Source organism: Nanorana parkeri, unplaced genomic scaffold (genome assembly GCF_000935625.1).
Source record: "Nanorana parkeri isolate BGI_ZX_2015 unplaced genomic scaffold, ASM93562v1 scaffold450, whole genome shotgun sequence".
In the NCBI taxonomy this organism is placed as follows: domain Eukaryota; kingdom Metazoa; phylum Chordata; class Amphibia; order Anura; family Dicroglossidae; genus Nanorana; species Nanorana parkeri.
In genome coordinates, this window is record NW_017306718.1 from 821,413 (window position 1) to 844,339 (window position 22,927).

The window sequence follows — 22,927 nt, forward strand, 5'->3', positions numbered from 1 at the left end:
TATATATTTTCTTATAGGATTAGTTCACCCAAAACTCATACTACTAAGAGTTTAACCCTTCAGTGTCTCTCACTCTCCCTGTTATATTTTGTATTTATTTTAAAAATGATGGAGAATGCTACAACAAATCTAGAGTAAAGGTGGCCATACACTGCACGATTCTCGTACGAGAATCGCGGGAAATCCCGCGATCGTACGAGAATAGTGCAGTGTGAATGAAGACGTGCAACCGTTTCTACTGTATGGTCGCACGTCTTTTGTCTAAGGAGCATGCTAGAAAACCAGCCGAGAATCGTACGATTTTCGGCTGGTTTTTAGCATGCTCCGGAGACAAATGCCGAACAGTCCGGTGTGCGCACGCCATATGTCCTGGCTCTGTTCTTGCTCACTTTTTAGTTTTGACTGTTTGGTGTTCCCACTCTTTCTATTGTGTTCCATTTCGTAGAAAATATATGACGTTTAAAAAGTAGATTTGAACTACCTTTAAATGCATTCAGACCTAGGGATTCAGGTTCTGCTATCTAACTATTGGAATTTGGAAGAGATGTAAAAAAACTGGTCAGTGGTTTAGCTTTCCGGTATCTACCAGAAACTGAAATTTCACTTTAAAGTAAACTTGCCATGAGAAAAATAGCTGGGGCTGCCAATGCTGTTCTTTGAAAATTGCTGTTTACATTTTGGTTTCAATGCTTCAGACCGTTAACAAGTATGCAGATTAGAAAATTCGAGAAAAACCAAAAGCCATTATCTGCATACTTGTTCCAGGTCACTTTTTCCATGGCATGTTCCATGTTTCTCTCAATGCAGATTTCCTTTGTGGTAGGTATTTGTGCCAAAATGAAACCCACATATTCATGTTAAAAGCATCAAGTTTCCCCTTAAAGCATAATTCATAGCACAAACACATGTTAGTACTCACCTGGCAGAACATCCATTTTCTTTATTGTTACTGCATTTAATACATATGTTAAAAAAGGCCCACATGGTAAACATGGCATCAATTATATTGAAGTGTTAAATGGTTTATAATCACTTTTATTCTAGCATGCTTGGTGCTACAGCACTAGAAACTAACATTGTTTGGCTTCAATAAGTAGCTAGTTAAAGTCTATGTGGAGCCTATTCGTGGAAAATACAGCACTCACTTATAACTTTTCCTAGGACAGGGCAAACGAGAGAGACAGAGCACACTTTAGTGCTGAGCACCTTCCTCTCTTCCTTTCCCAGCCCATACAGAGAAGAATGTCCAGTCAGGTTCGGTTGTACAAACTTTAAGCTTTACTCCAGAAAAGCGTAAACATTACAGTCCTTCCAGTATTAAACAGAAACTTTTCCATCACAGGTGCTCAAGCAGGCACATCCAACAAAGCAAATATTTTCCTTTTCAGGGTGGCTCAGGTGCCAACTTAGTCGCATAGAGGTTACTCAACTATCTATCCAAATTAACTCAAGCTACTGAATGACATTTTCTTCTCAAGAGGGTACTCATAGAGTGAGACGCAGACGTTTTGGCTAACACATTTTAACAGGAACCCCTTTCCTGCCTTAGCTCCACCCACCTGTCTATTTATATTCTATGCTAGGGCACATAGAGTGGCATGTCTGTCACCTGGCAACCAAAATGTGGGACCATCCCTTAAGGGATCCTAATACCCCATTTCATATGGAAATTTGCATGCTAATTATATTGTTCCATTGGACTTTTTAAAATAAAAACCCAAAAAGGACAGTCTTGCTCTTAGTTTTCAGAATCTGACATATTTATCAGACGTTCTATAGTTCATTTATTATCAGTTAATAGGGGTGATGTTTAGTCTGTCAGCACATTTGTTGTGTGAAATAGCATACCTTTTGGAAAAGCTGTGTTTGAGGAACCCTTTAATGATGTTTCTTCCCTATTACCTACATGTTGTATTTGATATAGTCGGCTTCATTTGTGTTCAGAGAGGTTATTGTTTTGGTCAGGTCATACAATTCAGGTGTTTGTTAAATGACGTCCTATGTGTGTTTTTTTCATCTATACTGTATGCATCTTTGTAATAAAGGTATGCAGCCTCTGTGTGTCCTTAAAAATTATCTAATGCTTCATTGTCCTTTTCTGCAGTATGCCAGAGCAGATGATTATGACCGGGCAAAGAGGGAATATGCGGAGGGTTTGATAGCACTGGCAGCATTTGCAGAAGGAGGCAACGAAAGAATTTCCATCCCGCTGGAAGTGTCCTTTTTAAATGTCAAGATGTTTGTTCAAGATTTAGAGGCATGTTTTTTTTTATCTTTAAATGTTTTATGATCTTAAAGTGGTCCTGAACTCAAAAAGTGAAGCTGTTATAGGGAACATCTAGAAATGTTCATTGTGACTAAATTGTATGTTGAAAAATGTAAGTTGTCTGAAATTACTTCTTAAAAATAGCACTGCACTTTCTGTTATGTGAAGGTGACTAGGCACTCCCTGCGCCTACAGCCTCATAGTTGTATATCTGCAGTGTGAGTGCTAAGGAACGGCTCAGGGACCTGACAGCAGCCTTCACACCCCTGCCTGTCCTACTGACAATCCAGTAATTAAGCTCTGGCTGCCTTACCTCCCCACTCACAGACATCCGTCCCCTGCTATCTCACAATCCCCCTTCACCCCCACACACACATCCCTGCTTGACTGCCTCACTGATATCTGCAGTGCACATCCATTCCTGTCCACCTCACCACTCCCCTAATCACATGCTTTAATCCCGAGCCCACCTCACCATCCCTCCACTGACATTAACTACCCCTCTCACCCCTTACACGCAACCATTCCTGACCACCTCACTATCCCTTACTGACAGACATCCACCACTAATCACCTCAAACATTTCTCCCTAACTGCCTGAGGGACTCTCCCGAGTCCCGGCACCAAAAGACATCCCTCCCCAGCCTCCTCACGCACCCCACTGACAGACATCCCTCCCTAGTGGTCCCCCACTTGTCCTCAATAATAGACATCCCTCCCTGGCTGCCGTACATTACCCACATACAGACATCCCTGTCTAACCACCTTATCTAGTCCCGTTCCTCCCCCCACATCTGAGCCACCAGAGAAAAGCTTTATGACACCGGCTTTAGCCTTTTCTGAAAAACACAAGTCCTAATCACATATCTGTGGTATCTCCAAAAAGCAACTGCAGGTAGGGAGACCGAGGTTTGAACATCTACCTAGAATGTTATCTCTCAGCAGCAGCTGCTTCAGATGATTTTTGTGCTATTTTTGCTATTTGTATGACATGTATTTGAGGAAGTGTATCTCATGTGCTTAGTCATGCTTGCCAGAAAACTAACAATTGTGGAGCTAATTGTGGAATTATTTTCTGTTTATCACAGGATATCAAACAGAAAATGCCAATCATAGAAGCTCAGTATAAGTCAGTGACAAGGATGGCTCAGCTTCTTACAAAGGAATCGCCACCGTCTGAAGCCAGTGAGATGTTGGCAGCAGTGGCAAGAATTAAGGAACATCTAAATCGAGTAAATTCACTTAACACTCCCTTTATTCTACATATACATAAGTATTCTGTCTTTATTATTACAATTAAGGCCAGCTCCACCCTAAGCTAATGTTGCATCTTGCAAAGGTTGCTGCCAAGTTCAACTACATCCTGGTTTCCTGTATATCTTGGGGTATACCTTGGGGGTGAAGCAATATCTACAGTAGAATTTCTGGATTCACCCAACTGTAATGGCCATTACAAAGCCAAACAATGTCTCCAATAACACCTACTTCATAAAGAAGAATACCTAAATAATAAAGACTACAAGAGAGGAACGCCATATTTTTTGTATGTGCCAGGGTGCCCACAGATGACTTGGATAGATGCCAGATTCAGTCAGTCTGTGCAATATCTATTTTTGAGTGGTTATCATAATTTAAAACCCAAGTGTAGTACCACACTTTTTTTTTTTACCCTTTAAAGTCCCCCATGCTATGATTTGTGACCTTTATTCCCATGAAAAAGCCTTAAAATAAATTGTTATGTCAGAAAAACATTCTGCTTCCTATATCACACTCCAGTGGTCTCTGCTGTCAGAGTTGAGTAACAGAAGGAGAGAGGGTGTATCAGGCAAGTTCTGATATTGACAGCTGATTACTGACAGCACTAGGTTTAACCCTGGTTCCTACTGGACTGCACAATCATATTTAAACACCCTGTTGTAATGGGAATGTAAGAGAACACTATGAGAGGAGAGGTTGTTTTTACAATGTTTATCTGACTGCGTATCTATTTCTGTGACCTCAATTGGGCTTTAACAGATTTTGGGTTGTCATTTACTTTCTTGACCAAATTGTCTTAAATAGGATTTTTTTTTTGCTTTGCCATGACTATTGAAAGGGAAATAAATAATATCACAGACCTAAGAAATTTGGCAATCTAAAGACATCTCTCCTGCTCATTTAATCATTATAATATGGTGAAAATATAAAAAAACTGTGGGGTGTTTTCAGTGATTTACTATTCCATAATAAGAACTGAATAACCTTTATTTGGCAATATCCACAGATACGGGAGCGATATCCTCCTCTATTGTATGAATCACAACAACTTCTATTGCCACTTGGAGAGTTTGAGGGTCACATGACCATTTTTTATGAGACTCTTGAGAAACTAACTGGAATTATCTCAATGTCAGACATGGATTTACAGTCGACTTCTGTTCTTAAACAGAAGCAGCGGGTATGTATTATAGGCTACAATTTAATAATACTGCAGACTGTATATTGAATGCAATGGAATCAGTTCACAAAAGCATAACACATGCAGTGTTTTCAACATCATATACTATTAGCTTTATTTGCAATTGAAACTGTTTTAGCTGTAGATATGCTTTAAATCGGATATGAGGTTCAAATATCTCATGCATTAGTAAACTGAGACTATGGAATTGTTTAGATAGGCATCCATCCTCCCTTCTCTGAGTGCAGTGGTGAAGAAATTGAATCACCCTATATTTGTAATCTATGTATCACTGTCTATGAGTTTTTATATTATTTATTAAACAAGCCACTGTAGAAAGCATTAATGATGATAAAGGATCAGTAACTCCTAGCAAATAATCATATTTGATCTTAATGTGGTCAGATCAACCAGTGTCAGTAAGGGTTATCAATCTGTCTGCAGTACATAGAACATTTCCCACCAGTTCTCAGCTGGTACATTTTAGTGATGTCAGATTATATACATAATATTATGCCAGACATAATATGCACAAATAATAATGTATTTTTTTTCAGCAGTAGCATTGTAGTCACAGAACCTGACTGATTTATCAGATAATCTAATGGTCTAAACTTAAGTGTAAAGGAAACCTGTTATTGGAGAAACATAGAATATGCCTTTGCTAATTTTTTGTCTAAATTGCATTTTCTTCAATCATGTGCAAGGCAAAATCAATTTTTTTTAAATTCTCCCGCACATGACTGGGTACTCGAAGGGAGCACATGTTCACTTTATTACATTTGCTTAGAGAAAATTCTCTTTGCTAAGTGCAAATTATTTGTACCGTTAATTAAACAACCCCACTAACAAGTATGCACAAGAGCTTTTGACATTTTGCAGACTTGGGGACTCAAAAAGGAGCAGTGTGGCACATTTATAAATCTACATGACTGGTTCTCCTCTGGCTCATTTGTAAAGTTATGATTGTCTCTTCTCAGTCAAGGAGCTTTTTCTTTTGCCTTAAGTAGAGAGAACTTTGTAGGGCTCTGCCACCCTGATTTTTATGAATAGGGTGGGCCGTGATGTGTGTAGCAAAATGTTGTACATCAGAGAGTCGATAGCGATATCCCATTCCTGTTATAAATTAGGCCCTTGGTTTCTTTTGTTGTCTGCATAATTGTTCCAGGTCATTGGCCAGTAAATATTGAATCCAGTGGATTAACATAGCAACTAGGCAACCAGCATTTTGGTTATCAAGAGGTCATCAGTGGCAGCTCAGTATTCCTATCAGGACAGTTTTACTATAAAATAATTTATGATAACTGCATTTAAAATAGAGGTCTAACACAGTTGTGTTAATTGAAGGTCTCCATCAGACATTGCAGAATGGCAGTATAAATATTTATCTTTATTTTCATATTGCAGGAGCTAATAACATATCAAGAGAACTGTAAAAAAGCTTTGGTCATCATTGAGAAGAATGGCCAAGCTGTTCACAAAGCACTGACAATCAGCAAATCGTTACACCATTTTGACCGATCTCTTCTGCAGAAGAAAATAACAGATGCTCAGTCTGCTTTTCAGGTGATTTTTGGTTGATGACTTCATTTCTGACTCCCCTAACTGTCACTTTGCAGATTCTTATTCTTGTTGTTTTTTTTCCTACTGTTTTTTCCACCTCTAAGTACTTCTTATCCACAGCCTTCTGTGTCCTACACAAGTTGTCAGGAATACCTATAAGACACAGTGCAGAATGTAAAGCAATAAGGGAATTTTCATAAAATATTTGTGGGAACCTGCATTAAATAAGCTGTGCTTCCTATTAAAGATCTTTTCTACAAACTTTGTGTGCCTCTTCTCAATTTATCTCTTCCTTTTACAGCATTTTGAAGTCAATCTGTGAAAATGGTAGAAATTTTGAGCAATTTATAGCTGCAAAAATAATAGTCAGCATTTTGTTTCTCCCTAACAAGCAGAAGTTTAATAAAACAGAAAATGTATTGGTCCTTTAAGTATAAATTCTTTATCATTCACTAAGGGACACAGGATCAGTAGTTATTCTGATATATTTTGGTTATACAGCCACCTACAAGAGGATTTTGATACTGGCAAAGAAAAAAGCCATTGACTAGCTAGGTATGACACCTACCACGCCCAACATGCTTAATTTTTTTGCTAGTGTGCTAGGAGGCTGGGCATCTTTTTTTCTATTCTGATATTACTACCCATTTTTTTTATTCTATTTTTTCTCTCGAGATACAAAGTTGTTCCTGTTAAACAGAATGGCATTGTATCCCAAGTACAAGGGAAATAGTCCTGCAGCATCAGGTCACTCCAGCCTTTGATTCATCAACAGTTTGGACTCTGAGAACATCGAAGATGTGTGCTTTGATGTTTCAATCTTTTCAGCACATCAACTCTATCTCCATTTTGTTGTGGTTATTCAACAGTACCAGCTTGCAACCCTACCATTTGGCTCAAAAGCTGGCCGTCAATGTAGAGCAGACAGTGCAGATGTTAAAAAGGTTTTGCTGAATCCTGAACATTTAGAAATCAGCAATGGAACCCACACATCGCTTGGAGTATTTGGGTCTCATTCTAGACACAGCTCAAGCAAAATTTGCTCTTCCTCAAGAGAAGTACCTAATACTCCACTCTCAGACTCTGCAGTACAGAATTTTAGATGTTGTCTACATCAACCATCAGAGAGGAACCAGATGTCTGGCTGTGGCAAAAGAAGTAAAAATTATTCTAGCCTGGGCAGAACTCCAACTGTGGTGAACTGTGGTTCACATACCAGGCATGTATATTTAGTAGGCAGGCTACCTCAGCTGACAGTGTTGAACACAGGGGAATGTTTCAGGATCTATGACACTGGTGGGGTCCTCGGATGTGGATCTCCTGGTCTCCAGATTCAACAACAAACTAGACATGTTTGTTTTCAAGTAGAGAGATCCTCTGGTGGAAGCAGTGCATGCTCTTGTGACCCCATGGGATCAGTGAAGTCTGATCTATGCCTTTCCCCTCTGAAACGCCTTCCTTGTATATTCTGTAGGATTGAGATGTAGGACATTCCAGTGATACTCATAGCTCCAGATTGGCCCAGGGGATGTGGTACTCTGATCTAATTAAACTTCTAAAATTAAAACATTTCTCATGTTTTAAAAGCTAGAAAGTCTACCTGCCATAAAGTTTACCATTGTACATGGAAGGCTTACTACCACTTAATACTAAGCTTTACCCATGGAAAATGTCCATGGGACAAATCCTAACCTTTTTACAATCTGGTTTAGATCAAGATTTGTCCCTTAAAGGACAGATCCCGGCCGATTTTATTCCAAAAACTGCTATCTTCTTATTCTTTGGTCAAGCCTTTTGTACAGGGTGTCTCTGTCCCTTCAAAGTTGTGTTCCTTGTGGCTATCACCTCTGCAAGATGTGTGTCTTAGCTGGTGGCTTTATTCTGTACAGAACCCTTTTTGGTTTTACACAAGGAAAAGGTAGTATTGATGCCTAGAGCCTCCTTCTTTGCCTTTCACCTCAACCAGGACATTGTTCCTTAATCTCTCTGTCTGGCTCCAGAGCATTGGAAGGAGATTTCTCTTCCTTGCCTGGATGCAGTTTATGCTGTACAGTTTTACCGCTCAGCCACTGCATCTATTAGAAAGACTGAGGCTAGGTTAACACCTAGGCGGCAGAGCTGGTGAGTGGTTTTCGCACGTTTTCATTTGTGCTGCGACTGTTCTTTGAAAACTGCGCAGTTGTCGCGCAGTTTTCAATGCATAGAGATGTATATGGAACCCAAACCGCCCGACAAGTGCACGAAAATAGCTCCTGTACCTTTTTACGCAGCAAGCAATTTCATCTGCGCGGCAAAACAACAGTCCTTATAAATAGTGGTTTTTTTTTCATCTCTCAATAGGTAAAAATATACATATACTGTATGGTAAACATGTCCTATATCAAAACCAACTTGCCAGTAGTGTAAAAAATATTCTTTGATGCTAAAATCCTCATAATATGTTTATGACGCATCAATACTAAGTGAGTTTCAGTGTGATATATCATTCTCACTGGGAAAGCTAGACTAACATTTACCTTAAATTGAGAGCTATCTTTAACAAATGTTTACTTAATCCATAACCTAAAAATACAAAAACACTTGGCATTATATAACTAGCAATGTCACACTGTTTCCATATGGTTTTCTATTTTAATCTCTTTCTAGTCAGATGTTAGTTTGGTCATCTGCCCAGAAGGGTCCACTGTGTTCTCTTAGCAGCACAACATTCAGTAAATTACTTACTGAGACAATTGTTAAATGCACCTGAAAAGATTCTGAAAGAAATACTATCTTCACCAAGATATCTTCATCACACTGAAGTATCACATTTCTTAGAATCCAATATGTAGATTGCCTCCTTTTTGTGTTATTTATCATGTTTTATGTGCTGTATTGGTGGGCTTTTCAAGTGAAACCATTTTATTTTGCAATAATCCCTAAAGCTGTGTTCTGCACTGTGTCTCATATGTTGTTTTAATTTGGCAGTTGTTCTCCATGCCATCATTTAAATGTTACAAAGCGCTGATTGCAAGCGAGCAGGAAAAACCTATGTACTCTTTGTCTATTTGTTGCTAAATTTGTCACTTAATCTCCTTTGTAATATATTTAGCGAACCAATTAGCGCTGAATGAGTCAGCTACATTCTGAGTAACTGAATTCAGCTGTTTGTAACTGGACCAAATTATGTCCTTTGAAACAAGAGAAGTCTCAAACTTTAAACAATTGATAGCTTTGTAATTAACACATATTTTTGTCCCTTGAAATAGTTTGGGATCCTTAAGGAGACAATTTACTGTGGAATCTATGCCCAAAAAGGCAATCAGTGGAAAACAGACTATCCACTTTTCCCTATTACTGACATACAATGCCATGTTCTTCACTTTATCTCTGTGTGGTGGTGACCATCTTAGTAGAGGAGCAGGGCTTTTGGTTTCTCATATTAGAATTGCCCCCTTGATAAATGATGGTTTGATGACCGATGAAGAAATATTTAAGCAGCGGGAAAAGTGCAGAAATCGCAGATCTACAGAGTGAATAAATCAGAAGAGATGCTTGCAATGTGGATTTCTCTCCAGCAAGGAGAACAGTAAGCAGTACATCAGTGACAACACCATATCGCACTCCAAATCTCAGGAGACTAGTAGTCAGAGGCACAGTGCCTTAGATGCTCTTATGTTGTAGATATATAGCTATAAGGATTTATAGATATCCAGGAGGGTCTCTGAACAGGTATAAGGGCTTGTCACTCCCACAGAGACATTGGAGGAAAGTAAACCAGAGAAAGTAGTGGGGTTTGTTTGAGTCACCCCTTAGTTGGACATATTACCAAACAAACATATAGATAAAATTACAACATTTTATTAATACATTTTATTAAAACCATAGACATCTAAAAGAACAAGAACACAATACCCTGGTGACTGGCCCACTGGTCCCACGTCAATCAGCATCTCCGCAGAGGCTAAGAGATAGACAAACTCCAAACCCATTAGGGGAAAATATATGACCATAAGTAAGTGGAAGGTCTTGCGGTGCTGAAAATGATGTGCCTCGATGCGTTTCACCTGTAAAAGTTTCCTCAGGAAAGGGACCTACTGTCTAAAGAATAAAATAGGCTAGGTCATGGGTATCAAGGGGACACCCCGATCCCAATGTACAAAAAACCTATCCTCTTTCCACCAACATGTACAGGTGGGGGCCCAAAAGAGACCACAGGGGGGAAGTGCCCCCAAAAAATACCAACAGGGTGCTGCGCTAAAGGTAAGCTTTTGGGAGATATATAACCAGCATCCCTCGAGATGGCAAGTGGTCTCATCCCTCCCCCCCCCTACATGTTGGTGTCCTACAATGTGCCAGACTGGAGATTGACATGGTCATTGTTCTGTATGGGTTGCCACATTTAAAAAAATGCAGAGAGCTCGGGTAGGCAAGGCATTGTGAAGATTAATTTGTCTGAATCTGAGATATGTACTCTCATTGGGGAAGTTACTGAAAAAGAACAAGAGGGAAGCAAATCGAATTGTTAGGGAAATTGCACATGATATTACCATTCTTGGCTTAGGAGTGTAATTTTTCAAGTTTTTTCCAGCACTCCTAGCATCTACCAGTGCGTAGTTCCTGCACTAGTGGGATGAATATGAAGTAATACATGAACACACATGAATCTAAGATGTACAGCAAGCTGTTTATTGCACATTAAAAGCCCATATACATATTCATAAGTGTATGTGAAGACATGCTGTAATGCACATCATAAACTCATATTATACATTTGCATAGGCATAAAAAAAAGGCCTTTGGATGACAGTCACCCAACCTGGCCATTTTCGGTCTTTTTTCTATAGCAAGCTTCAGACAGCTCTAGCTAAAAAATCCAGGGGGTGTAGTGTTTTTAGAAAGTTAGAAAACCTTTTCCAAGTGCTGTTATTTATTTTGAGATAAGCTGTTGCAAGCTATTCCTGCAGCATTTGAACTGCATCTGCTTCCACGAATGTCCAGAGTGTAGTCAAATAATTTTTATAGGCAATTGGATTGTGAGCATACTTACAGCTATCCCCTGATATCTATTGCCAGCTTATTGCTGATTATAGTTACCAGTTGGCCAGTCTATTCTTCAAAGTTTAATACTGGACATAGGCAGCTTGGATTTTGTTTGTTCAGCCTGCCGGCTGATTAAGATAAATCAGTCTAACAGCATCGATGGAGGAATCTCTACTACTGGCTATTAAATTCAGGCATGGCTGGTAAATACACAAGTAGGACTAATAAGGTGCAGTCGCTGTTCGGGCAATAATTTTTCAGCCGACTCAGTTGATTTTTAGTTTCAACGTTTTTTATTGGTTTCCATACTTATAGACTTATAATCAGAAACAGAAATATAGTTATATAATTATAAAACATATGTAGCGTAATAAAGCAGTAAATAGCAGTTGATGCTCTTTCAGCAGCAACAAAGCATAAGATACATTACATCTTCCTCTGCCCTATCTTTTCTATAAAGTTAATACATATCAGGAGCCCTTAATGCTTTATTCCTATGCCCTAGGCACTCCTAACTTGAATTTAGGTTTATTAAATGATTTTTAAATAAACTTTTGTTAAGCAGGAATTGGCTAGCTTAACAGGCATCTTTTTTTTTTTTTGTAGTTTTGAATAGCATGGGAAAAAGTTAACATTTCTGTCTAGTTATTTCTGACTGGGGCCCCCTTAATGAGGTTTTTAAGGGGCATTTGGTTGTCAGTGCACAGGTAGGCACAGACCTCAATAAAAATGCTGTCAGAAGTTCTAACCCTTCCTCACGCTACCTAAAATGTGTTGTTGTTTTTGTCTGTGTCCTTGGTGAAGAAATTTCCCATCACTTGCTTCAGACTCTCTACTATAATCCTCATCCTGTTCAAAATGAAATACATTTTGGCTGGAGTTGTGCAGTAATAAATCTGACCGTATGTGCACATGGTCAAGCTCATAATGCAAGCTTATATGCATCAGCTCTAGGATTCCTTTTCTTCAATCGATCGCAAACATGTTTCTGCATTTTTTAGTTTGTTTGTATTGTCATTGGGAAACTAAAACGAAAAAAAAAACATCAAATCTGTTGATACTCCTAATACATTAGATTTTGAATTTGAGAAGGGGAAAAGATACATTAAAAGGATCAAATTGAGAAAAAAATAAACTCTTAAAATCTCATAAATGTTGTGCTAAATGTATGCTTCTAGGATTTGAGAATCTTAAATCTAAATTTATTTCTTCACAACTTGTCCACATTCATAAATAAATAAACCTGCTAAAACCGAATTTATTTTACCACCGATATTTTACTTTACATTAGCTGTAAACATAAAATATGTATGTGCCATTTTTCTTTTTAAATGAAGACCATGGTAAAGAAAATATCTGAGTGGAAAAAAACAGTAGAGTCCAACAGTAGCCTGATGAAGAAGTTTGAAGAGTCCAGAGCAGAGCTTGAGAAAGTATTGAAAACGGCAGAAACATACCTGAAAGAGAAGGGAAACCCAGAGGAATTACTAAAGAAGCACACTGTAAGTAGCTTTTACCATGTGATGATATTTGTGACTTATGACATCAGGTTCCTCCAGCCTCCCATTCCGGTTTTAGGAATTGCAGACTACCACCAAAACGGGATTGCAGGTTGAACTCTTATGGTTGTTTTCGCCTGAAAATCTGAAACTAAAATAATTATTTTCACAAATAGACTAAAAATATTGCACCATGGTACCATATTTGTATTTTACAGATATTCCCAACAATCCTTCACCTAGAACTACAGCCTCCTGTACTAATGAAAACAAGATATATAGCATAGTAAAACATAATAAAAAGAGAAGGCATGTATATATAGTGGCAGTTAGGGCTTCTCTTGGTGACTCCTGTCTAGCAGTACTCTACAAATTGCTTTGATTGGGAAATCATATTTAGACCATTGCCTTGCAACATAGTCATGGCTACTCCAACTGGAAGCCCTTTGGGGAACACTCGAACAGAAATGGGTCATTTTACTTAGTGGTGGCCAGTCTCATTACAGAGCGGCCGGCTGGGTGGATCCAAAGTTCTAATAGCCTTGAGTTCATATCGTGTGATCAAAGTGTCTGGATTAGTGAGTTCCCACTACACAGCACAAATTAAAAGTCCTCTTTGCTTGTTTAAAGCATGACGACACCCAACAATCAACGTTCCTGAGATATAAAGCCCCCCCTCCCTTTATTAGGTTAAACATTACTTCAATAATTTTATCGAAGCGGAATAAGAAGACAGTAGAAGCATGTATAACTTCACTACAGCATTCAATAATTTTACAACATAATTTTACAATACAACAGCATTCAATAATTTTATCGAAGCGGAATAAGAAGACAGTAGAAGCATGTATAACTTCACTTATTGTTTTCTGTTAGCAACTTTCACCCACAATGAAATAGATACAGATGAGAGACTTTTTTAAAACAGAAATATGGGATGTGTGAAATACACTCATCCCAATAGTTAGAGCCGACGTGTGACACTGCAGCTGTATAGTTCATGAACTGAGCGATCACATACTGCTGATTGCTCAGTTCACTATCTTCTCCCTGCAGAGAGCAGTGGCTGTGAATCACCGCACCCTGCACAGATTCCCCCCTCCACTCTTTGTTCCACCAGTGCTGACTGGAGGCACAGACAGTGGAGGGGGCGAGCACAGCTGTCTCTGTCTCTAGAGAGGCAGAGCCAGCTGTTAATTAGGTAGCGGGGTGGATCCTGACAATATTGTCGGGATCCTTTCTGGCTGCAGCAAAGCTCTGCGCTGTCAGCATTTAGTGTTCAATAGCCCACTATATGCTGAGTTTTGAGTCCCATGAGGGGATTAGTAAATGTCCTCCTGTGACCCTAAAGAGAACTATGGCCAAAAACGGTTTGGTTATCATTTTCTTTTGAAAGTAAAAAAATGATGTAAAGACTAGCTCCACTTAAATATATTTATCTCATGTGGCTCTGTGCCGACCACAACTTGCACATACATTCAGGTATAGATGCATTCTCTTGGATGGAGACTGTCTGGGTTCCATCACCAATGGATCTTGACTGTTGTTTGAAGCCATGGTATCATGAAAGCTCTAGCTGGCTGAACAATATGGCTGAGCTACCTCTCGGACTGGGCTATGAGTTATCCATGTATTCCAGTTGAAAGCCCACTAAGATGGAAGAATATAGCATTTTTCATTCTGGGGGGCAGGCAAATTCCCAATCAAAATTCTTTGTCTCACTCAACCCAAAATGGGAGCATATTATTAACTACGGTAATTCACTTCTCTTTCATTGTTAAGGCTGAACTCCAGGTAAACATCTAAATACACAGATGAAACACATATATGACATTTATACAGCTATGCTACACAGCAAAGTCCTGCCTGGCATGGGAGAAGACTCAATCTTTGCTGCAGTTCCATTTTCACTTACATGTCTCCTCCCCACCCTTGCCTCTCTCCTCTCTTCCATTCTGCTCTCTCCTCCTATCCTATACTCCTTGCACTGCAGCACAGCTTATTTGGATCCTTGTCCAGATTCTCTGTCCTCCTGTATGAGTGGTGGAGGATTATAACCTCTGTTAGGTTTAAGACCTCATTCACACAAACATGCACAGCCATACAGCATGCACATCCAATCAGAAGCATGTACCCAGGAGAGACAGGTACTGTTTGTCGCCACGTGCAGCAGCCTGTACATTTCTATGATAGGATTTGACTTCGCCCGGCTACGCGCTGACCCAAACTTGCACATACATGCTGGTATGGATGCATGCTCTTGGACAGAGACTGTCTGTTTAGCAGTAGTATTTTAACATAAGGCAGTCGGGCAGTCTGTACATTTACAGCAAAATAGATTATTTAGTCCACTTTTATTAGAACAAAAGGCATTGTCGGTTATTCTATAACATTTTTTTTTTATTGCAGGATTTTTTTGGGCAGTTAGATCTGAAGGTTCTTAATGCTTTCCTGAAAGCTTGTGATGAGCTGACAGATATCCTGCCAGAGCAAGACCAGCAGCCACTTCAAGAAACTGTCAGGAAATTACATAAACAATGGAAGGTTTGTATTTCAGTTTACGTTGAGATTTCAGTTTATATTATTAAATACATTAGGTTTTTGTGAGCTAAGAAACATTCCTGGAAATAAAGTCATATTCAATTTAGTTTATTGCATGTTTGTGAAACATTACTTCAGGGTTTTATTAATGCATTCTTGATCTGTTTTCACTGCTACTCCTTCTTGCTGAGAGGCCATTTTAATAGGTTAAGACATCTTGTATTGATGCTTTCTGACCATTGGAGCTGATCCAGGCAAAGAAAAAAAGTAACTTTATATCCATTTATTAGAAACTGGTCCTGAAATTTGGATGACCTGCATCTGCCATAACAACAACCACAGGGATCAGTGGATCAGTGAATAAAATCATGTTTCCTTCTAAACATTATTTTCATTCTTCTTTGTTTGTGTCATAGGATTATCAGAGTGAAGCTCCCTACCATTTACTACATCTGAAAATTGAGTTGGAGAGGAATAGGATTCTATCTTCAGTTGAGGAATGCCGAACGGAGTTGGTACGGGAAAACAAAATACTTGCAGTAGATGGCAGTCAGAAGGTTTTGAAAGAACACAGGGTGCGTATACATTGAAGATACTTTCTACCTGAGAAATGAACCATGGAAATGCCAGAATAATAACAGAATCATAACAATGAGAATAATAACACTGAGTCAAACTGGATAGAATAATAATGTTGTGTCATAACAAAGTCACCAAAGGACTCCTTTTCAAGAATCCCCATCTAGTATGAATGGGCTCCAAAGTCTCACATTTTGCTCACTGGTCATACACTACAGTGATTTACATTATGGTACAAAGATGAAAATTCCTGTGTGACCATGATGATGTAGATTGTAAGCTCTTATGGGCAGGGCCCTCCTAACCATCTTGTCTTAAATTGTAATGTAATTATAATGTCTTCCTTATACTGCAAAGCACTGTGCAAACTGTTGGCACTACATAAATCCTGAATAATAATAATACAAATAATAATAATGGTACAGCCTTAGTAAAACATTTTGTATTGAACTGGCACCAAGCCCATCTGAGTGCCATGTTAAGGGGGCTTCCTTATTTTTCAAAACCAGAACGGCATTTATATGTTTATTTGATATTGATCCTTAACTAGACATTGAGTAGTGCACTATTCTTCAAGCAGGTTACTTTTCTGTGTGGTTATGCTGTGCGATTATTCTGTAGATTTCTGTGGAGCAAGTCACTAGGCTAGCTTTGATAGCTTTTGATATAGGCTGAATGGACAAAACACAGGTTGACTATAAATTAAGTTACTTAGTTCAGTTAATAAACAATGGATAAAATATTTGATTAATGAATTAAATCCAGCTTTGACAACCGTCTCTTCTTCACTTTTATGACTGTTTCATTATAGGCTTTCTTTGGTGAGAAAGGATGCTACCAGCTGTGTGAGAAGAGGCTGAGACTGATTGAAGAGCTGTGTTTAAAACTACAGGAGAGGGACCCCATAAAAGGAGTTTATGAAAGCAGCAGAGTGGTGCTAAAAGACCTGAAAACTCAGATTGATAATACACATCTAAAACTGATGGAGCATCCGGACAAGTGGAAGAATTTCAGGATCAGGTACAGTTTTAAAACATAAGCCATATCTTACTCATACAGCACTGTATCAGTGTCATTGTTGAGTCAGTTTTCCTAGACATTATATGGACAACACACACTAAGTCACTTGAGCAGGAAAGTGGGTGTGAATGCCATGCCAGGTCACAGTGATCAGTCACTGGAAAATATTCTGGGAGAAAACAAAAGAGAAGGGCGCCCACCCTAGTGTAGATTCTTTTTAATATTGTATATTGAGGTAACAATAAAAACATACTCACAAAAGTGAATCAAGACAAAAGTGTAAAAGGTAAGCCAGGATGACATCTGAAACAAGCTGCACAGAAACCTGTGTGACAGCACAGGACTCCTTACGATGACGCGTTTCCGTGGCCACGCCCCCTTCGTCCAGATCTGACGAAGGGGGCGTGGTCCCGGAAACGCGTCATCGTAAGGAGTCCTGTGCTGTCACACAGGTTTCTGTGCAGCTTGTTTCAGATGTCATCCTGGCTTACCTTTTACACTTTTGTCTTGATTCACTTTTGTGAGTATGTTTTTATTGTTACCTCAATATACAATATTAAAAAGAATCTACACTAGGGTGGGCGCCCTTCTCTTTTGTTTTCTCCCACAGTGTTGCAGCTTCCCAGGCTGAAGTGGGGCAGCACCCCTAGTAATCTTCACCCGCAACTATCCTTCATTTGTTGGTCAACGTTTGGCGCTTCTGATTCATTTTTTATTGACTGTAAAATATTCAACCAAAGCTTTGAGTTGTGTCCAGTTCAGCTGATATGATTGTTCCAGGCCAGTGGAGGAATGTTAACATTTGGCCTAGGGGTGTAAACAAGCCATGCTACCATGGCTGTGTTTACACCCCTAGGCCAAATGTTAACAGACAGACAGATTTCTGTGGGCTAAAAAGGGTGTACCAATTGAATCCTGTATTCAGGATCCCATATTTATTGGTGGGCATGATGAAGCATGGTTGCTAATGAAGGGAACAATGCCCCCTGCCTCCCGGCTCAGTCCTCCCCTGTCCTAGGCCCATGGAAGAATTCTTAACATGCATATACTATATTTTTATGTGAATGGCCACCTTCATGGCTTTTTGGATGCCTAGGATACAACTAACTGACAAAAAACACTATTTAGTTTTTTGTTTATTAAGAATTATAACCTAATCTAAAAAACACTGGCTTCCTTAGTACCATTCTCCTGATTTCTGTTGCCTCAGATTTCCATTTTAGTGGAGAAGTTTCCTTTTGACATCATATGTACTGTATTCTACAGCCAGAAATAGGCAAAATAATTGGGTGTTTGATTTGGCCATAGTGAGACTTTGACTTTACCAGAAACATCCTCATATATTCTGCTTTTTACGCTGTGCTAATTTTGAACACATTATTTTGTTGTTACTGTTTCTTATTGTCCTAGTGTTACTGACCGACCCTCTTCAACTTTACAGATTAAAAGATGTGTCGGATTGGCTGGCAGCAAAGGACAACCAGTTAAATCAAATTAAAAGCGGGGCTAAAGACATTACAAAATATGAACAAATAAAATCGTCAGTGCAGGTAACAAGTTTTCAGACCTGATGTGCTTAGACTTGAGGCAGTGGTTTTGTATAGGATGTTAACTGATTACTTTATTTTATACTATGCTCTGCCACTAAATACTGTGTAGAACAATCAGGTAAGACACAAATGGTAAATATTTTAGGGACTGTAATTGCTCCAGATCTATAATTACTTTATCTGCCTTTTTTCGGTGGACTATAGACCCATTACCTCTTGGTTTCCAGTGGTTGAGCATTTTAGCAGCATACAAACAGGGATGCTTTTTGATATCATACTGCCCTAGGCACCCCTGAATAATGATGATGCTTTTTTTTTTGCACGCCTTGCCTTATGTGTCATGTGATTATTTTAGTACAAAAAGAATACTAGAATTCATTATGGGATGCGCAGCATAGTCTACTTTATATGCAAAAATGTTTTTCAACTGCAACAAAGAGGAGAGATGATTTTATATTTCTTGAACTATACAGAGTCTTCTAACTCCTCTCAGCATTCACTGCACCCCCTTCCCTTCTTTCTACATTGCACTTGCTTAATTAAGCCACAAATAGGTCAAGAGGTTGACAGGAGAAGGAAACAAAATAAGGAAAAAGTTATAATTTTTTGCAGATTTTGTAAAGTCACTCTGTCTCTCCTAGCCCCCAAGTGCCTTGTGGTTAAAGAAGAACTCCAGGAAATTAACCCTATTAACCTGAGCTGGCTTCCTCTTAGACCGGTCCTTCCAACATCTCAACCTTCCTCTGCAGCGGTCTAAGGTCCCGTAACTCATCATGTCTGTACACAGTGTATAGACATGAGGATGCTGAGGAAGATTACAATGTTGCAGGGAGGGGAAGGCTGGAGGGAGCATCGTGACAGCTGGGTGGCTCGGAGCTTCGGGGTGAGTATATCTTTGTTATTTTAGCACCTAGACACAAATGAACACTTAACTCTTGCAGTGCGGGGGTAGCCCCACTGCTAGGGTTAATAAAAAATATTCCTGGAGTTCTTCTGTAATATATTCCTACTTTCAGTCTTTGCATGTGAGCATGTTTGATATGGTTTCTTTGAGCTGTCTTCAGTCTCCAGTGCAGTGCAGGAGAATCTTCTGATGTGATTAGGGATTCTAAGCAATCTAAGGATTTCAAAGTCAGACTGTTGCTGACATACTCCTAGCCCAGCCATTTACAGCTGGAATGACAGACATAGGGGGTGATTTACTAACCTAAACACACACACGCACCAGGTGCGTGTGCATTTTTACACAGCAAAACTTATTTATCAACCAAACACGAGCAACGTGTCACATTTTCACGTCGTTATGGCGCGTTTTTATGTATTTACTTACGTGCGCGTCATGTAGCATGCGCCATAGGCTACACGCCGCTCTAATAGCGGCATGCAAGTCTCTAAAAGCATATTTCCACTAATGCCATATATGGAAAAATTATGCACATGATGCATATATAATGCTGCTTTACAGTTTAGACAAAAATGGTTAGCTCATGCATTTACATCCCTGCATTCATCAACGCAAGCAACAAAACGTAGAGCTAATTTACACAACATCACCTTGCAATTCATGCAGGGCTTTGCACAACACACCTGCTGGGTGTGTACACACTACAAAGGTGTCTAGATTCCACCAATAGATCATGTTGGGAGGGAACACACTACAGAGGTGTATACTTGTTTGTGGCGTGTTTATAAGGTTAGTAAATCAACCCCATAGTATCAAGGAATGCCAATCATCCCTGAATCCTCACCTACAGCCTGAGGACATGTCATAGGTCTACATAGAGCTAAAGTGTATCTGAGATCTGTGAAGTTGACGAAAGCCATTGGGCGTCATTTTGAGTCTCCCAGTCCTTCGAGCTGGGGTTAAAAGAGGAGACCAAGCAGTAACATTGCTGCCAATAAAATATAGAAAATAAGTTATTTACTGTTCTTTTTATGATTTTCGCTTTGTGAATGTGTAAAGTTTAAAATTATCTTAATACTATGGCATGACTTTTGTAACTCCAATGGGAATATTTACCTTTACTGCCAGATATGCTGGACAGCAAGAGTTTGCATCAAAATGTAAGGCCCACTTATCTTGTAGATCCCCAACCCTGCAAGGAAAGAATACACTGGTAAATTAAATAAACAAACAAAACAACAACATCAGAAGAAAAAGGTAAAAGTTACTCACCTTCCATGCACCTCCTGTATGTGCCAGTGATATCACAGGACCCTTTTCCAGGTTACTTGTAAAACTCAGATTTCTAAATCTCACAAGATGGCACTTCAGCACTTTGTAGGAGCATCTTCTTATGGGTTTTGGGATCCTCAGTTTTCCCAGGTTCCCAGAAGAAGGTCCAGTGATGTCACACTTACCTCAGCAAGCTTGCCAGAACTCAGGGTGTAAGATGAGTATTATTTTACCTTTTTTTACAATTGAATTGTAATTTTCACATGTTAGTGTTGAGGCTCTACAAAACACGAGGATCTTCTTCTTTTAATTCAAGGTCCACTTTAAAATTCCTCTATTTTAATAATTAATAATCTTATGGAAAATTCACTAAGGGCCTGGTATAACCAGCATTAATGTGTTGCCAGCTCCTAAAAGTATTACCAGCAGATGTAGAATGTACTGCAGGGAAAATAACTAAGAGAGACATAGCCAACTGAAGCAGGGGTAGATTTCTCCACCAGGAATAGAGATAATAGAAAAGACCAGGTTGGGGATCAAACCCTTCAATACTCATTCTAAACTGAATAAAAACATTTTCTAGTAGAATTCTGCTTTAAAAGCTACTTACATTTGTCAGTTAATGGGTAGAATATCTAAAGCCAAATGCTATGATACATACAGTATATGTTTTACTGTAAATGCTATATTGTTTAATATTTTTTAACCACAAAGCTAAAAGCTGGAATCAGTGAGCTAACTATTCTGGTAAATAAAGGGTGGAGCAATCCATGCAGTTCATAATGATGGATCTAACTTTTCCCTATGCTTCCATTCCTATTTCTCATGATTATCGATATTCATAAACTTAATGGCATGCTTGTCACTAACTTGGAGAAATTTATTATTACAGGAAATTAGACAAGATGTGGTTAAACAAGAGGATAACCTCAGGTATTTGAAAGACAGCCTGGCTGCACTTACTGAAGTATCAGTGGAGAAGGAAGTAAGAAAGCAAAATATTGATCTAACAAGACTTTCTGACAGCTTCAAATCTTTCTTGGACTCGCTAGATGAGGTACACAGCAGTAACACTTCACCGTTACATGGATATTTCTTGCCTCATTATAAGTCCTATTCATTTTTGCTATTACTGATACTAGAGCTCTTGTTTTTATTATAAAAAAAAAAAAAATCCAAGCAACAAACTGGCGTCATTACAAAATGTATATATAATATGTGTCCTAGCACAATAAATATTTAGTGAAGCTAGTCTTTTTTCCATTAGGTACATTCGGCATGGCAAGGCAGTTACTTATACCTAGGCTGAGCATATGTCCCTTTTTAAATGGGACAGTACCGTTTTTTTGTTAATTTTTCCCCCGTCCCATCGTTTCTTATAAAACGTGTGTCCCGTTTTCCTTCTTAGGAGAGTCTGTGCGCCTCCTTAATAAGACGAGCCTTAACTTCTACATCTGTGCATCCAGCCGGTCTCATTAAGGAGGCACACGGAGCGCACTCCTAAGAAGTCTCCGCCAGCGCTCATTCTTCCTCTGCAGCAGCATTGACTGGGAGGAAGCTACGTATAGGCACACAGAGGTGTTGAAAGACTGAAACTTGCTGCATAAGATTACTTCCTCTGAAAAATATTCATGGTACAATTGTGGTGAAATACAGTCCCCCTCTACAGCTACCTAAATGTTTGTATGAGTACTGTCACTGGAGAATGATTGTTTATTCTTGACATGTGCATTTGGATTTGGTCGTACTGCCAAATCCAAAAATTTCCATCAATTCGGCAGTTCATGCAAACCCGAATTACTATATACCCAAATATACAAAAACTATATATTCGTCATATAGAAATTTGATGTATGGATGCCGCCATCTTGGTGCATCTGACCTCACGTAAGAAGACACATCACCCTCTTGGATGCACCTTGATGGCGGCGCCCATTGTTTCTATGCATGCATGCGTGCATATGGCGGGGACATTTTTTTTTTTAATGTGCATTTTCAGATTTGGAGGCTCGTTGCCTTCGAATCTGAAACAGCATAATCATTTTGTCAGGAACTGTAACCACGCTAAGTAAACTCTTCCTTACACTCTCGTATCCCTTTTGCATTTATAAGATTATTGGCCAGAATTGAAGTGAAAAAGAGATTAAAGCTCACAATGTGCACCCCCTGCAAGATGGTGCCTTAGTCTGGTTAACAGGTCACGCATAGCTAAGGACAGTTGTGATGTTATAGAATTGGCTAGGCATGGGTGGAATCATTATATATATATATATA

At 39.1% G+C, this 22,927-nt stretch overlaps 1 protein-coding gene across 1 annotated transcript in view; it reads left to right on the plus strand.

Annotated features, from left to right (window-relative positions):
• SYNE1 (spectrin repeat containing nuclear envelope protein 1) overlaps positions 1–22,927 on the plus strand; it is a 334,610-nt gene that overhangs the window by 74,159 nt on the left and 237,524 nt on the right. Inside the window, exons 17-26 of the mRNA XM_018560335.1 lie at positions 2,105–2,257; positions 3,355–3,498; positions 4,530–4,703; positions 6,111–6,269; positions 12,626–12,790; positions 15,197–15,331; positions 15,745–15,903; positions 16,719–16,927; positions 18,369–18,477; positions 21,546–21,710. Coding sequence (XP_018415837.1) covers positions 2,105–2,257; positions 3,355–3,498; positions 4,530–4,703; positions 6,111–6,269; positions 12,626–12,790; positions 15,197–15,331; positions 15,745–15,903; positions 16,719–16,927; positions 18,369–18,477; positions 21,546–21,710 — 1,572 coding nt within the window. The remainder of the gene's footprint in view (positions 1–2,104; positions 2,258–3,354; positions 3,499–4,529; positions 4,704–6,110; positions 6,270–12,625; positions 12,791–15,196; positions 15,332–15,744; positions 15,904–16,718; positions 16,928–18,368; positions 18,478–21,545; positions 21,711–22,927) is intronic.